Source organism: Hesperophylax consimilis, chromosome 27 (genome assembly GCF_061612785.1).
Source record: "Hesperophylax consimilis isolate HC1 chromosome 27, BYU_Hcon_1.0, whole genome shotgun sequence".
Classification (NCBI taxonomy): Eukaryota; Metazoa; Arthropoda; class Insecta; order Trichoptera; family Limnephilidae; genus Hesperophylax; species Hesperophylax consimilis.
Genome location: NC_142862.1, coordinates 19,846,313 through 19,863,432, shown reverse-complemented (window position 1 = coordinate 19,863,432; position 17,120 = coordinate 19,846,313). Strand labels below are relative to the sequence as shown.

At 34.5% G+C, this 17,120-nt stretch overlaps 1 protein-coding gene across 1 annotated transcript in view; it reads right to left on the bottom strand.

Annotated features, from left to right (window-relative positions):
- Pgant1 (Polypeptide N-Acetylgalactosaminyltransferase 1) overlaps window positions 1-17,120 on the bottom strand; it is a 55,926-nt gene that overhangs the window by 8,535 nt on the left and 30,271 nt on the right. Inside the window, exons 2-7 of the mRNA XM_089648109.1 lie at window positions 14,487-14,748; window positions 11,588-11,798; window positions 4,827-4,918; window positions 3,797-3,924; window positions 1,591-1,686; window positions 140-219 (exon numbers count right to left, since the gene is read on the bottom strand). Of these exons, the coding sequence (XP_089504235.1) occupies window positions 140-219; window positions 1,591-1,686; window positions 3,797-3,924; window positions 4,827-4,918; window positions 11,588-11,798; window positions 14,487-14,748 (869 nt within the window). The remainder of the gene's footprint in view (window positions 1-139; window positions 220-1,590; window positions 1,687-3,796; window positions 3,925-4,826; window positions 4,919-11,587; window positions 11,799-14,486; window positions 14,749-17,120) is intronic.

Genomic DNA, 17,120 nt, shown 5'->3' with positions numbered 1-17,120 from the left:
TAGCACAATGGGCCTATGGCCTAAGTGCTCACGGGAACTATATTTAAACCGTCTCCGCTCAATAAAAAAAAACTTGAAGGTTGAGTCATTCATTCGACAACAACATGAAATACTATAAGATACAGTAACATTAAATTACCGCTAAATCTTGTCTCTCCTGGAAGAAATACTTTGCATAGTCGTCCATCCAAACATGAGCCAAACGCGCTGTGTTGATTCCTGAAACAAATCAAGTGTTTTGTTTTTAAAATAATTAGAAATTTGATGAACATCAAATTGATTTTATTCAAATGCAGATTGTCAGCTCGTTAAAGCTTTTAGTCAAACTGTAATTAGCTGACAAGATAAAGAATGTTACAAAATAAATCTGGGTTTGCTTTTAATCCCAGCCATGAATATATCGGCCCCTTGGCTTACCAAAGTTTCATCTGACACGGCAATGTCATGCGATAATGGGCTCAAGAGATAGTCAATTTAATGTTCATTATCGGAAAGCATTGACGGTAACCGCATAAAACCGAACGGTGACAAAACAGAACATGATAAAGGAATAGATAAGGCTAGGTATTTACTAGATGTTGGGATTTATTTCAGTGCAGAAATTCTGGGACTAACTACCATATGTATTCCTCAATGCTCAGAATACTTATGGAGGAAATAATTATACCAGAGTCAGTGGACAACGTTAATTTATCACTTACACAAATACAAAAGATTGTTACTGATAAATATGTATTGTATAATTTTTACTATTCCTCTGTTAATAAAATAATTAAATAGCCGTTAATAAATCAATAAATGAATAAATTTAAAAAAAAAAATTCAAATATTGAAGACAATATTAGTGATTTCTAAACGAAAATCTGGAACAGAAAAATCAGAAAAAGGATACGGTCACATCTAGTCCTATTTAGTCCTTTTATAGTTTTTCTGTTTTTCTGTTCCAGATTTTCGTTTAGAAATCACTAATATTGTCTTCAATATTTAAATATTACAATTTGAGGTTTTACTCAATAAAGTTATTCCGAAAAAAAAAAAAAAAAAAATCATTAACTTTATCATCAATGTTCTGTTTTGTCATAGAACCAACAATGCCACATCAGATAGAAACTTTTATTCCAAAGGGTTATTATTTTTTTATGTGAATACTGCACAAGAGTCTCAACTGCTCCCAACCGTTTGGAGCCAGTGAGACTATATACAGGAAGGAGACAGGAAGAGGAAGGTGGGGAAGTACCTGGCTATTCAGATCTGGCCACCAAACACGGCCAAAGCCATTTCAAGCAATGTTTCAAATCTGATTGGTGGTCTTAGACCAGGGCGATACTGAAAGTATCTTCCACTCTGGAACGTGCCGAAAATATACTATACTACAAATATATTAATGATAATAATAGTGTTTTATTATATATTTTTTTGTAACAAATAGATATAATGATATCCTCACTGGGATCTCCCGTGCTGAGGATTTCATTTACATATTATGGATAGTTTAATTATAAGAAAATTAATATTACATCAAAGTTACATATGAATTTAATTATGAACATATATTATTTTAAATGAGTAATTTGTAAAAGTGTTAGTTACCGTGAGTGTCCTGGTCATTGGGGAAGCTGTATGGGTGGAATTCCCGGAAGACGTGGCCCACGCGGGAACACGGGATAGTCTCCAGAGCACCACCACCTAAAATAAACACAAATAATTATGCAAATACCACACAAGAGTTCAAACTGAACGGAACCAGGGGGACTACGGTATCCCAAATTCAGGTATGAAGTGAAGCTGGAAAGAGTGGAAGTTGTAAGGGAAGAAGAAGATTGTGGTTAGCACGTTAAAGTCAATTAGCCATGTCAATTAATGATTCTGAATGGTGATATTTTTCTAGGGCGATACTAAGTGGTATTAACGTATCAATCTGGAACGTGCTGCAAATATACAGGGTGTATCGGCACGTACCTGACAAACTTCAACCAGCTATTCCTCAGCACATTTGGAGTAAAAAATGTTATGGGCGCTTCACTGTCCGGTAACATTTTTTTTCCATTAAAAACAAAAAATAAATAAAAAATCCACACTCCGTCACTGTCATTTGCATTTTTTCTCGTGTACAACAGCTGTTATTAGCAAGTGTGTCAAAAAGTGTCCTCGCTCTTTCGTACACACTAAATAATAATATTTAAAAATGAGACGAATGGTGCCGTGCCATTTCGTTGTGATTGTAAAAGCGCGCCAACGTAGGTACGTACGTACATTATTCAACGAAACTCGAACAAAATATTGCCAGACGGGTTTTCAAACTTTGACAAAGGATAAAACATTGGTGACATGTGGTGAAAATATGAATAATAAATTTTTTATTAAAAAAAAATGTTACCGGACAGCAAAGTGCCCATAACATGTTTTACTCCAAATGTGCTAAGGAATAGCTGGTTAAAGTTTGTCGGGTACGTGCCGATACACCCTGTATAATACATTTTTCAAAGCAATGCAAGAAATGGCACCAGCCTATATATCGGAACTACGTGTCTGACAAAACTTAAAGCAATAGACAGCTTACTCTAAGGTCAGCAGATAGAGATGTTAATAATTGTCTAATCGAACTTTCTAGGCCAAATCGAGCCGTTTACTATGATCTCTCTTTTCGTGTAGCAGGCCCGCTCATCTGGAATAGACTTCCCTCAGCTCATACTAATCTCCAGAATTTGGCTGAATTTAAACGGGACTTTAAAAACAAAATTATTTAAAAAAATTTACCATTCATAAATCTTAACTTCTTTTCAATATTTTATAATAAGCCAAATTCTAAAACTTCCGGTAATTGTTTGGTTTCGGCAGCCTCCTTATTGTACCTTTTTAATTGTCTGCTCAGAAGTTTTAATGTTCTTCTTTTGTCCTGTCCTGCTGCTATTGTTATTCTAAGTTTTGTCATCACTTTGTATAAACAGTATATTTAGGGGGTATTTCACTATCTCTGATTATGTTCTGACTAAGCACAAATCCGCGGATTAGTCATTTTTTCGTTTTCACTATATCTGAATAACGCTAACGCTCGGGTTAAAGTTCGATTTGACTAATCAGTGCTCGAACCTCACGTTAGGCGCTATTCCTCGAATCAAAGATGGCGTCAAAACATTCCGAGTTTGACAGAGGAGAAGTGAATCGAATTTTGTAGAATGAATTTGAATGCTTGTATGATCCATCCTGAATTATTTGATTGTGTTCAAAATAAGAAACAATGTATTAATTCGACACGAATCTATCTAAAATGACCTGATAATCAACATAACATAACCAAAAAAATGCACACTTTGCGGTGTGCGGACTGTGACGCATGACAGCCGTGGCAGTAGATGGAGTAACTGCAAACATTTTGCGATGTTGCCAGACTATTTCGAGTGTTATCTATCCGGAAGCTCAAAACAATGGTGAAACGGTCGCCGTTGAATAACGAAGTTATTCTGATCTTTAAAGCCAGCCAACGGATATCTAGTCAGATATTTAGCCCGACATAGTGAAATACCCCCTAAGTGTTATAATATTAGATCTGTATTGGATAAGGCACACTGTAGGAATAATTTTAAGAACATGACCACTATTAAATTACCGTTCTTAAGTTTGTTATAGTAAAGCGCACTTGAAGTGAAATGACACTAAACTGCGCTATATAAATGCCATGTTATTATTATTATTTTGTATGAATTGTAAAATAACACACATTTTGCAATTGTTCAAATGTTCGGATGCCATCAAGTTACGGATAGATAAAGAGTAAATAAGAAGAAGAGGTACTCACACTGCCAGATGCGGAAGCTCATCTCCAGATTCTCTCCTCCCCAGCCGTCCATGAGTTCGTCGTAGGAGCCCACCTCCCAGAAGTACTTGCGGTCCATGGCAAACAGTCCTCCCGCCATGGTGGGGGACCTGCAACCAAACAACCAACCAACCAACCCATGAGAGACCATAATATTAGTAAAGGCAATACTGATAAGGTAGCTTTGCCGATGATGGGGTGACTTTGCCGCGTACGTGGTGACTTTTACATTTGCGAACTTTGCCGCTGATTTGCTTAAGAAAAAATTAAAAAAATTGCAGATTTTTTTTATTGCATTTCATAAAGTGGTACAGGTATCACAACCAGAATTGACCCGAACACAGTATACACGCAGATGCATTGCTTGCATACAGCATGTTTGTTTAGTTATTCGAAGAAAAGAAAATGACAAAAGTTCGTTTTGAATACATATTATAAAAATATAAAACTTTTTGAATATTCATTGTCTCTTTGTCGCTAAAAACAATAACCAGGCTTAAACAAGAATGAAAGCTGTTTCTCAGTGACGTTTCGCAAGTTCATCACTGTGGAAAGTGCATACATATGCACTAATACACACATCCCAAATTTGTGTTGTATTGAATTTACACATTAGAAAAGTTTTTACAGTATGTACATTATATTTGATCAAAGATGAACTTTTTTCAATGTCAATGAAAATTCTTTTTCTGAAGTCGAATAACAAGTTTGAAACATAATGTAGGCAAGCAATGCATCTGTGAGCAATGGCGGCTAGTGACTTTTGGGTGTACTAGAGTGTTAATATTGCAAAAATTGGCATTATTGATTGTTGTAGGTGAAAATAATTTTTTCACGGCCAAACTGATATTTTCGAAAAAAAATTAAAAACCGTGTTCAGCTACAACAACATCAAAAATGGCATTTTTAATAATATTAGTACTCCCAAAAGTCACGAGCCGCCACTGTCTGCGAGTATTATGTTTGTGTGAACTCTGACTGAGGTAGCTAAGGTATAGTACATAAATATTACCTTGTGGCAGAGATTTCACTTTCCCTCCGGGCGAGATCGACCTGTTGAATGTCAATCCAGGTGAAATGGCCGGAGAAGGTGAAACCACCTACCTGAAACAACAAACACATCATATTATTCATTGAATATATACAAAAATATTCACAGCAGTCTGACAAATAATGCATAGTAATCACAGACATAGGAATTAATAGACGAGAAGATAATGGCGAGGGGTGAAATCAACTGTTGAAGAACGAAGGGGGTGAAGCTGACTGTGATTCGTCAATAAATCAATCTGACAGTAAATAGGCATCTCGCATTATAATATCACCATTTACTTCTTAAAAGTAAAATCTGCTTTTGAATGAATAGACATTTTTACATGGGAGCGCAAATTACTCGCCACGTTATGAACAAATTTGCGAAGTCCAAATTCGGCAAAAAAATTCGGTTCTATTTTCAGAGTCGAATATTTCGTTTAAGTATTTAGTTAAGACACTTTTATAAATGTTCATAATTTACTTCCCAGCAACCAACCAGCTTTGTGTTTCGCGTCCAGACGTTTCTCGATGTGATAGTATATTATGTTTCTACAACTGATCCATATTATACGATGTGAATATGCTTAAAATAAAGTAAAATGATGCTTATATATGGAATGTAATACGACAATTGGGTTTATTCTCTTTTTCACATCTATTTTTACAAGTTTTCATAGCACAAGTCAACATTTTGCCGTGTTATTTCGTAAAATGAACCGATGATGCCTCGACCATAGTTCGCACAAGAATGATGACGTCACGTTTTCAAATTTCACTTGAGGCCATACGCGAGCACAGCCGGCTCCAATGGAACCGGTATGGGGAGTGGGGATAATACGCTTTTAATCACTTAGGGCAGGTCTACTAATATTCATATGTCTATGATAGTAATAAAGAAAAAGGGTGCTGCAATCGTTCAAATTAATTTAACCTTTGGAACAACGAGCTCCCATCCAATAGACTATTTTAGTGTGTTTGTGTTAGTGGGCATTGTCGCCAATGTTTGTACACGTTTTTAACCTCTTTTATGCTTTCCATTCTGATACTTTTTACTAGAAGTCAGGATTTTTTTTCAGTGCAGAAATTCTGGGACTAACTACCATAATATGTTCTCCTCATTACCCAGAATACTAATGGAGGGTTATCATGTGGATTCTTAGGTAAAAAATTTCAATTTATAACTTAATAAATAAAAAATATTTTGCTGAGGCGGTTCAATTATTAAAAAAAAGTACAATAGTAATGTAAAAATTTTTTTTAAAAACTAATTAAATAATTTACTTTCACGGAAAGGAACTATCGGATTCTTTAACAGAAATGTTAAACGTGATTTTTTTTCTATATTGGTTAAAATTTACCCAATAACAGAAAAATTTCCAAAAATATATTATGAAAGCTATTTAAGAAACCACCAATTAATCTTAGGAATCTAAAATTAATTACGAAATCAGATTTTGCAGCATATCTCCATAGAGGACTTCAGTGTAACCTGTAATTTTTTTTATCAAACCCTATCATAATGTTTTATCATGTAAAGTAACATTTTTTATTACGTTAAGTCACCTGCATTTCATAGGTACCTTGCACAAATTTTATAACCATACCATCAGTGGCGGTCCGTGACTTTTCAGTGAGCTAGAGAGGTAAGATTGAAAAACAAGACATTATTGATGTTGTTTATTTTTATATTCATCCAAATTTCAATTTTTTGTATGAAGATTTTTCAGTTTGAGGATTCTACGCTTCCTCAAACTGAAATATAAAAAAATTAAAAAAAACATCATTAATGTTGTATTTTTCAATCTTTTACACTCTAGCTCACTGACAAGTTACGGACCTCCACTGCCATATAGGTATTTTTACATAAATATTTTTATTATCAGTTTAACAAACTTTATCAGTAGGTACATACCATCGGTGAAAACCTATTATTGGTTGAATAATTAAATACATTTTACCAAACATAATAAATATTATAACTGTTGGTTTTCCAAATAAAATTCTAAGAAAAATGTATTTTTCCAATAACACTTTGAGTGTCAGAAGTGCCTGTAGACCACGAAAAATTCGTACCCGTTGAATACCGCCTTGACTATTGCATGCTATTTAAAACTTACTTTCTTTTCAAAGGATTTTGTATCGTAAAAAATGTTGGTAGTTTAATAAAATAAATCTTATTCGATTGCCAACAAAATAAACAATTGGATACCATATGATTTGAGATTTTCATGGCCAAAAGTATTTATTTTTGAGGTATTATGCCGACATCAGGCATCTTTTACACATCTGCTCTGACGATGGACACTGTAATGCTGTCCGAAACTTTGGCTAAATAAGGAGGTGGCGCAGCATGGCATAATACTCCAAAAATATATAACTATAATGGTGTATTTTTAATTTCGTAGAGAACAGCCATTTAAAAATAATAACAAAGTTAATGCTGCGTCATTCTTCAACGCTTATTTTTTATTGTGAAAAACTCTAATTTATGGAAAATATGAGAAAAAAAATAATTTCTCTGAATATAAGTAGTTATTCTGGGGAAACTACTTATGGTAGTTTATATACTATCCTTATAAATATATAAACACATTATCTGATAAGACGGTACCATTTACAAAAACATAATTTTGCAAAAGAAGAGTGAGTTATTACGAAAGTAAAATCAGCTGGCGCACGGCGTGTCCCGCTATAATTTAGCGTCAGCACACAAAAGAGGCATTAGGTCGCAGGAGTTCGGTGTACAAAGGTTAAACTGGGTATTACGAATGTGATAAAAATGTATACTATTTTTTTTTTTTAAAGGGCGTAGACGGTTTACACGTAGTTCCCGTGAGCACTTAGGCCAGAGGCCCATTGTACTATCTCCCATTTTACCTCAATCCTTTAACAACAACCCAGTCCCTTTAATAAAGTTCACCAGGGTTGTTATTGGGTATGTGGCTATGTCTTCTGGTTCTACTGTATGTCTCCCCAGGTATCTGAGCCTAGTTCCCACCAGGGCAGGACATTGGCACCATAAGTGAATTGGAGCCCACATATTGACCCACCTATCAATATGTAATTTTGTGTTAATGTATACTAAATACATACATAACTAATTTCATTTAACCTAAGGTTGCTAAGCGGGTAACAAAATTCCACAAATTTACATACTATCCACGTTAGCAGTGTACCGGTCCAAGGCCATGGGTCCCCACACAGACATTACGGATGCAATCCTCTGCTGGCTAAGTCTTCCATTTTTTTTAATGATTAATTAATGTTTATAAGACAATTTTTTTTATGCATAGCACAAAGGATAACAAATAATTATAAGCAATAATTAGTCGCTATGGATAATAATTTGTTAAGTCTTCCATCATTACACGAGAAACATTTCCCGCTCATAATGATGATATTGGAAGTAATTCAAATATTGTTAGGTTATTTGTCTTTAAAAAAAAAAAATTATCTACTTGACTGCTTCAAATTAACGTTTTAAATAAAAATTACTCATCAGATTACCGAGTAAGTTTCGTAATTTATTTGGGCATTACACTCCAATTACCCAATAATTTTATTGTTACACGTAAATTTTTTTATTCACAAAATAATGATTGTGTATTGGACAAAAAAATGTACGTCAATGCAAACAAATTGTGACAATTGAATGCCTGATTTATTGCCTAGGTTGCACAAGGTCAACTGTATTATATAAATATAGATCGACGCAAACAGTGGCTTTATTTGTGTTTTCAACAGCTGTGTAAATGGAATTCGCTGAATATTGCCAGCCAGTGTCTTTTTGGACCATTTTCATTTTTTGTTAAATATTTAACGACGAAATCAAGGGTAAAAATTTAGTATAATTAGGCAATTTTAATTTATTAAAGAAAGAAAATCTTCTCGGGTTACGAAAAACCTGACAATATTTGGTAGGAACCTGACAATATTTGGTAGGAACCTGACAATATTTGGTAGGAACCTGACAATATTTGGTAGGAACCTGACACTTTGGACAACTCAGCTACTAACTAAACATCACACCGTTTCTCAAAGGGATAGGCAGAGAGGACAAACTGCCAAACAACTCGGTCTTGGCACACATCCTTGTCTCAATCACATTCATAAATCGTCTCATACATATTCTTCTATTATTCTGACTCTTGACATGGCCCGACTCGAGTATCTGGTTCACTTGATCGTGCCGTGTCTTCCCCGGGCGTCCCCGACTTCTTCTGCCACTAACCGGTCATTTACCAGGACATGTAACAAGGTCAGAAGATGTATCTAAAAATAAGGCTCTTTGGTAATAAATGGTAAAATAAATAAATAAATCAAAAAAAGTTAACCATAATCTAGTGTTTTTGACACTGAACACTAAATCCCTATAAATGTGATCTAAACCAATTTAAAAGAAAAGTGATGTTGCCCTTCAGACCTTCTGACTCCTAAGCCTTAAACAGACAGACCAGTAAAATTGATCATCTGTTCAAGAAAGAATCGATATTTAAACACGATTGATTTGAATTGAATTTCATCAGAAGTAAGATCAAATCGGTCTTACTTTGGGCACACGGGCACCGGACACACTTCTATCGGTGTAACTCTTCAGTTCTAATTATAAATTATGCATTTAAAAGTGACTGAATATTAATGACATGCAAAATTAAATGATTTCGTTCCGGATTCGGTATTTTTAATGTTAATTTATAAACATAAATTAATTTTAATTTAAAAACATAAATTTTTAATTTTGTTATGTGAGTAGTGTTGGCACACTATTTATAAATGAGATTTTCATTCCGAAATTATCAATCATTTTAAGAAAAGAAACAGTTTAAAATAAAACAAAAATCTACATACCATACTAGACTCCTTCGGGCCTCTGACATACCATGTCAGATGGTCACATTATTTCCGCTTTGCAATAAATCCAAATAAATGGAATAATTCTGAATGAATGCGAAAACCAAAAACTGTTTTTTGAAAGGTGATGAAATAGACTTTCAAATTTTATTTTTAGAAATAAAGACATAATTTTTTAAATATTAAAATTTTGAAATCAAATACAAAAAGTTTTAAAAATGGCTCACCTTACGTATTTTCGTCTAAACCCTGAACTAATATTACTGACAGCAACAAAAATACACAATTTATTAAACAAATGTATTATAAACATTACTGTCACCTCACTATATTGTCATTTCGGAAAAAAAAAATAATAAATAAATTCATTAATTTTTCTCAAATTGTGGTCGCAATTTTTGGTTTCATAGAGGTGTACATTTCAATTTTTTGTGGTTAACTTCTAGATCTGAATATAAAGCGTGGTGTTTTCTCTTTCTAACACTGTTTAAATCATATTTATCACCATGATAGTAAGAGTTACACCGATAGAAGTGTGTCGGTGCCCGTATGCCTAAAGCAGAGGTTCCCAAAGTGGTCTATATGGACCCCCAGGGGTCGATATCGGCTTGCTGGGGTCTATGTCAGCGAGAATTTGGGGGTCCAGGAGATTCAAATGAGGGTACATACGAGCGGACCCCCATTTACCTCAACTCAATATTTAGGAGTTCCGTAAATGACACAATAGACCTAACAAAAATATAATAGACTGAGAAATTACTTATCTGATATTTATATTTTTATATTTCGTAAAATATGTTCAAACAAAACATTGCACATTGGAAGCCGCGGATTTTCCTAGTTCCCCAACTTGTTTTTGAAACACGTCCAGGGTAATAATGACGTTCAAAATTTAAATGCACTTCACACAGACTTCAAAACTATGTTTGAGGACATTTATATTATGCAAATGGAACGTTGAAGAATCGGATATCATGTGACAAGAAGAACTGACCGGAATAAGCACTGACAAAGAACTTAAGGGGCAGTTCTGTAGGGCCAGCTACAGAAAGAAATTCACGTTGCTTATCCTGCTCCATTTTCATTTGGTGTAATACCTCACAAGGGCGCCCCTGTCTGCACAATGCAAAGACAGAGGAACTATATCGCCACCCGGTTGGTGGACAGGCAACGGAAGGGAATCTTCTTACGAAAAAGAGAAATGATTAGCACATGGGACGTTAATAGTTTTAGAAAAATCCAATATTCGGCAGGCAGGGGGTCTACGGAAAAAAAATTATTGGCAAGTGGTCCTACGGGGGAAAAAAGTTTGGGAACCTTTGGCCTGAAGTAAGACGCAACACATGATCTGTTCCCAAAAGCGAACAAAATAGCCTGAGGGGTTAAAAATAAATATAAATTACATGAATGTTTGAGGTTGAGAGGAGTGGGGAGGGGAAAGAGATAGCGATGAGGAATGTTTGTTATGAGGTTGAGGTTGTTTGTTAAAAATGTTAAATGTATAAGTCTAACTTAGTTTCAAACAAACAAGTTACGCATATGTGTGATTACGGTGTTTATGTCAACTCAGGCTGCGATATCTGGAGTTACAAGTAAAAGATACACATGAAAATGATAAATAAATAAAATTAAAATAATATTGCATATTTTGAAAACTAAGAATTATATTATTTTGTTCATGAAAAGCGGACGAAACGTTACACTAGACTTAATCCAGGTAAATTGGTGATGCATTCAATGAATGATACAATTAGATTCATTAGTGTGATATAATATAAAATTCACCACACTCAATTCGCTGCGGAAAGTTTACTGTACACAATTCACTTTTGCCGAGCCGGTCATATCTCTCTTTGTTACATTTATCCATGGTATAAATAAAAGTACCTGGAAGCTAAGTCCAGCCGTGCTGTAGTAGAAGGTCTTGGCGTCAATGACGTCGATGATAGGCACGACAGCTGTCCTGCGCTCGTCCTTGATGCGCTGCAACAGCGGGCGCAGCCAGTCCTCAACGCACTCACAGTGGGCGTCCAAGAACACCAGTACGTCACCACGTGCCGCACGCGCGCCGGCCAGACGAGCACGAATCAAACCAGACCTACGGGATAAAAAGGTCCTCTTAATTGCCATGCTAATTTAGATATGGAATAAAGACTAGTATGTTACTTTGCATATTAACCTCTCAGACAAAGACATTTATATACTATGTGTTCCTTTGAGAACTATCAAAACGTGATAATTTTTGTGTTATTTACGAGTTTTGCTAAAAGCATCATAACTCACGTCTTGGGAAACGTACCTCATTCTAAAAAATGTTTTGAAAAGATTATGAAATCCACTATCGTATTGTGTTGTTATAAGTAAATATTTGCGTTTCTAAATATATATTTTATGAAAACGTCAAAAATATGTAAGAATCGATAATTATTATTTCAAAGCCGTGAAAAATGTACTTTTTTCTGAGTATCATAAAGAAATAACACTTTATATATTGAAGAAATATAATTAAAAACTATTAGTCACCTCAAAATATTAACCATCCAAACTAAAATATTTTTAATAAATTATTTAGAAACGCAATAAATTATGAACGAACAAGATGACAGATTCAATCGGCTTAGATAATGCAGTTCTACGTTCCATAGATATTGTTGAATACAGACGCGTAGCGTTATTCATTATCGATACTCTGTTTTTTAAATCATGGCAATCCGTATACTAGTGATGGAAACAAATCGATTTTTGTAAAATCTCGCGCGTTTACGTGAAAAGACGTTCTAATGTCTTGACCGCTATTATCATATTTACGTCTTTTGACGTTCTAATGTTCTGAGTGGTTAAGTTCAAAGTTGGAATAAAGACTCAAATAAATGATTCAAATAATACGGAGAAGACTTACCAGTTACCTAGTACGTTAAATTCAAATACAGAATTAAAATTCACCTGTTACTTTGCAAGTTAAATTCAAATAAGGAATAAAGATTCAACTGTTACTTTGTACATTAAATCGTTCAGTGCGTATCATATGGCATTAAACGAGTTAAATTCAAATATGGAATACACACTCCCCGTAACCTTGTTTAACAAGTTCAAAAACGGTAGAAAAAAACTCATCTGTTACTTGGATTAAGATTAAATATGGAATAAAGAATCGCCTGTTACTTTTCAAATTAAGAGGCAAATATAAAATAAATATGGAAGATTATTACATATTCAAATATGGAAGAAATACTTGCCTGCTACTGTCTCCCCATTACATTGCATGTTAACACATTGTTTGCGGGAGACGCTTAAAAGCGTCTTTTGCGTACTGTTGGTAGAGAGCGGGAGACGCTTAAAAGCGTTTTTCGTATTTGTACACTATTGGTAAAGCGCGGGAGACGCCAAAATGCGTTGTAGGCACACTTAGAGTAACAATATATTACGAGTAACGTATGATGTTGGTTACTCTGTGAAGTAAAAATTATGCGTCAGCTCTCGTGACACGTGTACTAGGTACCTGGCAATTCGTGGAATTGGGTCGGGTAGCCGGCCGACTGTGGTCATAAAACATGCACTTGAAATAAAATAACTGTAAGATAAATGTTTCGTTTTTTTTTAAATCTTTATATTTCTTCAGTTTTAAAGCGATATTGTTTCGTTCAAGACGTTCTCTATTTTCTTTTCTGTCTACATTCCGCTTTAAAAATTTCGTACAAAGTATTTGTGTGCTGTGCTCGAAAATTTATTTGTTACATAATAAAGGGATATTTTTTCATAAAAAATACCCTATAAAATGGACTACGGTAATGATAATCGATTACAATAAATATAAGAAAGGCATTGACCTAGCAGACCAATATCTTTCGTATTATTCTATTTTACGAAAAACCACCAAATGGACAAAAAGGCTAGCGATGTATATAATAAATTGTGCATTATTCAACTCATTTGTTGTGTACAACTCCGTAAAAGAAAGGAAAATAAAATATAAACAATTTTTTAAGGAAATCGCAGAGCACTGGGTGGCCGATCAGATTTCGTCAGATAATAGTCAAGACTGTCACTGTAGTCAATCTGATCCTCCAGGAAGACTATCGATGGATATGCGAAAACATATATTGGAAAAGATTGAAGGCCCTGGTAAAAATAAGAATCTGCGAAAGCGATGTCGTGTGTGCGCGGTACACAAAATACTTAGCGAAACCCGGTACATGTGTAAATTCTATGATGTACCTTTACATGAAGGGAATTGTTTCCAACGATTTCATACTTTCAAACAATATTAGTGTTTAGTGGTGTGTATTTAAAAATATATATATACTATGTTGAATGTGCATAAAATGACTAAATAGACAATACGACAAAAGTGCAGTTTTTTTTAAATTTAAACTTATATATCGTAATTGTTTCTTCAAAAATATAAAAATTTGTGACCAGATCATAATAAAAAAATTTGAATAAGGTAAAATACTGAAAATTTTATTTAAATGTGATCAATAGTTCAGAAGTTATAGCTATTTTACATGAAACGGAATTTTGCGCGCGAACATGATAAAAATTGCCCGCTTTACGGCGTAGATTGATTAAAAAACCCCCCGCAAACATTGTGTTAAGTTTAAATATGGAATAAAGATTCGCCTATCACTTTCCAAGTTAAGTTTAAATATGGAATATACATAGTCTCATTTATTACTTTACACATTAAATTCAAAAATTGAATAAAAACCTACCTGTTACTTACCACATCAAATTCAAAGACTCGTCTGTTACTTATATTAAATACCATTAAGGAACGAAGCCTCACCTCTCCGGCAAGCTGACAATGTTCACCCCTTTTCCCTGCAATCTCGTCTTCACATAATAGCTCAGCTTCCCCTTCAGCTCAGCGTTTGAAGAGTTGTCGTCGACCAGCACGATCTGCTCCACGTAGCGGCCGCCTGTGTTGAGCACGCTCCATACGGTACGCAGGAGCACCGATAGCGGCTCGTTAAAGTAGACTATCACCACGGAGGCGGAGGGGAGGTCGTCATCGTACGCGACCTCGGCGCATTTATGGTGGCGGTAGTCTACGGGAAAAAAATAAATTAAGAATACGTATTAGTTATGTGAAACCACAAATTTTGAAACTTCGACTCAACAAAACACTTTTTTATCATTGTTTTATTTAAACATTTCGTAATAATTCCAGAGAACTTCGGTTAAAGATTATTTAAAAAAATGTTGTAACAAATAATTGCCAAAGATGCCTCTTCTCTTTTCTCTTCAAGCAAGAAAAAAAATAAATTTTGTTCCTATAATTATTTTTAACAAAACAAACTGTCACGCGTACTGCTTTTATTTCAGTAAAGCACAACTCGTGGCTATAAAAAAATTTGACAGTCATACTAAAAAACGTGTTGTAAATAAGCGTGGTGTGGTAGCGCGTAAGGTCAGAACAGTGAAAAACTTGACTTATTACTATGGCTTTTGTTTGGTTAAAACGGTCTTAAACCAGGCTCGAGGCCGGCTTTACAACACCAATATTGAATGAGCGTGGAAGAATCTAATTAGTAAGATGGTTTATGTTTCGTTTTGAACAATATTTGACTGAGAAATTTGTAATTGATTTTTGTTAATCCATATCCCAATGTCCTACATTTTTAAACACATTTATTTAAGAACTAGCTGTACCCTGTCACATGTTGCTGTGACTCAGTCTGTCTGTGCAGATAGAGAAACAATAGCGCGTGCTGCTTTTACGTCCAACAGAGGGTGCTGTTTTATTTAAAAAAAAAAACATGTTTGTCCAACGGATGGCATTATTTTTCAACAAAAGTATGTTTTTACCTGTCACGGGTGACATTCTATACAGGGTGTATCGGCACGTACCCGACAAACTTTAATCAGCTATTCCTTAGCATATTTGGAGTAAAAATCTTATGTGCACTTTGCTGTCCGGTAACGTTTCTTTTTGATAAAAAATTTATTATTCATATTTTCACCACATGTCACCACTGTTTTATCCTTTGTCAAAGTTTGAAAACCCATCTGGCAATATTTTATTCGAATTCCGTTGAATAATGCACGTGTGTACCTATATTGGCGCACTTTTACAATCACAACGAAATGGCACGGCACCATTCGTCTCATTTTTAACTATTATTATTTAGTGTGTGCGAAAGAGCGAAGACGCTTTTCGACATACTTGCTTATAACAGCTGTTGGACACGAAAAGCAATGCCAATGACAGTGATGTAGTGTGGAAATTTTTAAATTTTTTTGTTTTTAATTGAAAAAAAAATGCTACCGGACAGCAAAGTGCCCATAACATTTTTTACTCCAAATGTGCTAAGGAATAGCTGGTTAAAGTTTGTCGGGTTAGTGCCGATACACCCTGTATAGGTATCCAAAAAAACACTCATATTCAAATGCAGCGTTGTGTCATAATTTCAAAGCAATCGGTGAAATACTTTCAGAGATTTAAGATTTTGAACAAACGAACATTGACATTTTTATTTATATAGATAGATATGAATAACCTGATTGCAAAAATAAATAATGCACTTTCACTCTATGCGGCCCGTGAACATTTGTAAAATAGTTGCAGTGACCTTTCTGCTAAAGGCCGGGTATTTAATGAAGAAAAATGGGAATTAAAAGTGATTGTACAGGTTCATGGACATTAGATAAGGCATTCTCAAAAAGAATAGACAAGTTATTTACACTGTGGCAAGTGAGTAAGTACACATATATTCAATGAATGGATAGTTTTTTTTTTTTTTTTTTTTGTAGTGAATACCTCACAAGAGTCCCAACTGCTCCCGTCTGGAGCCAGTGAGACTATGGCATCCCCAATTGGGGGATGTTGTGAGGCTGAAGGTAAGCGGGGAAGGGAAAGAGGAAGGTGGGGAAGTACCTGGCTATTCAGATCTAGTCACTAAACACGGCTAAAGCCATTTGGAGCAACGTTTCAATTCTGAATGGTGGTCTTACACCAGGGCGATACTGGTAGTATCTTCCACTCTGGAACGTGCCGCAAATATACTATATATTATATATTATACTATAATAATATACTATAGCTATATTGATATTGGCACACCGGAAATATTTAACATTTGTAAAATTTTTAAATGACATACGCTTATACTATTTAATTGTCCAAACAAAGGTAGTATAATTTATTTGCTGGTTGTCAATATTCTTAAGCGATAAAAAATTCTTATCGCAATTCATTTTATACGCCTTGCATTTCTTGACACATATTTACAGATTGATAACCCAATAAATATTAAAATGACTTAATCAAAGCAGTAAAAACATTAAGACGTATATTATAATGATACATTTTTTTAGATCAATCGTTATTTGTGAATCACCAAATAAAATTAAAAAAATTCCATACTGCACAAACAAAATTTTTTTAACTACAAAGTATGTAACATGGCGTGTTTTATCA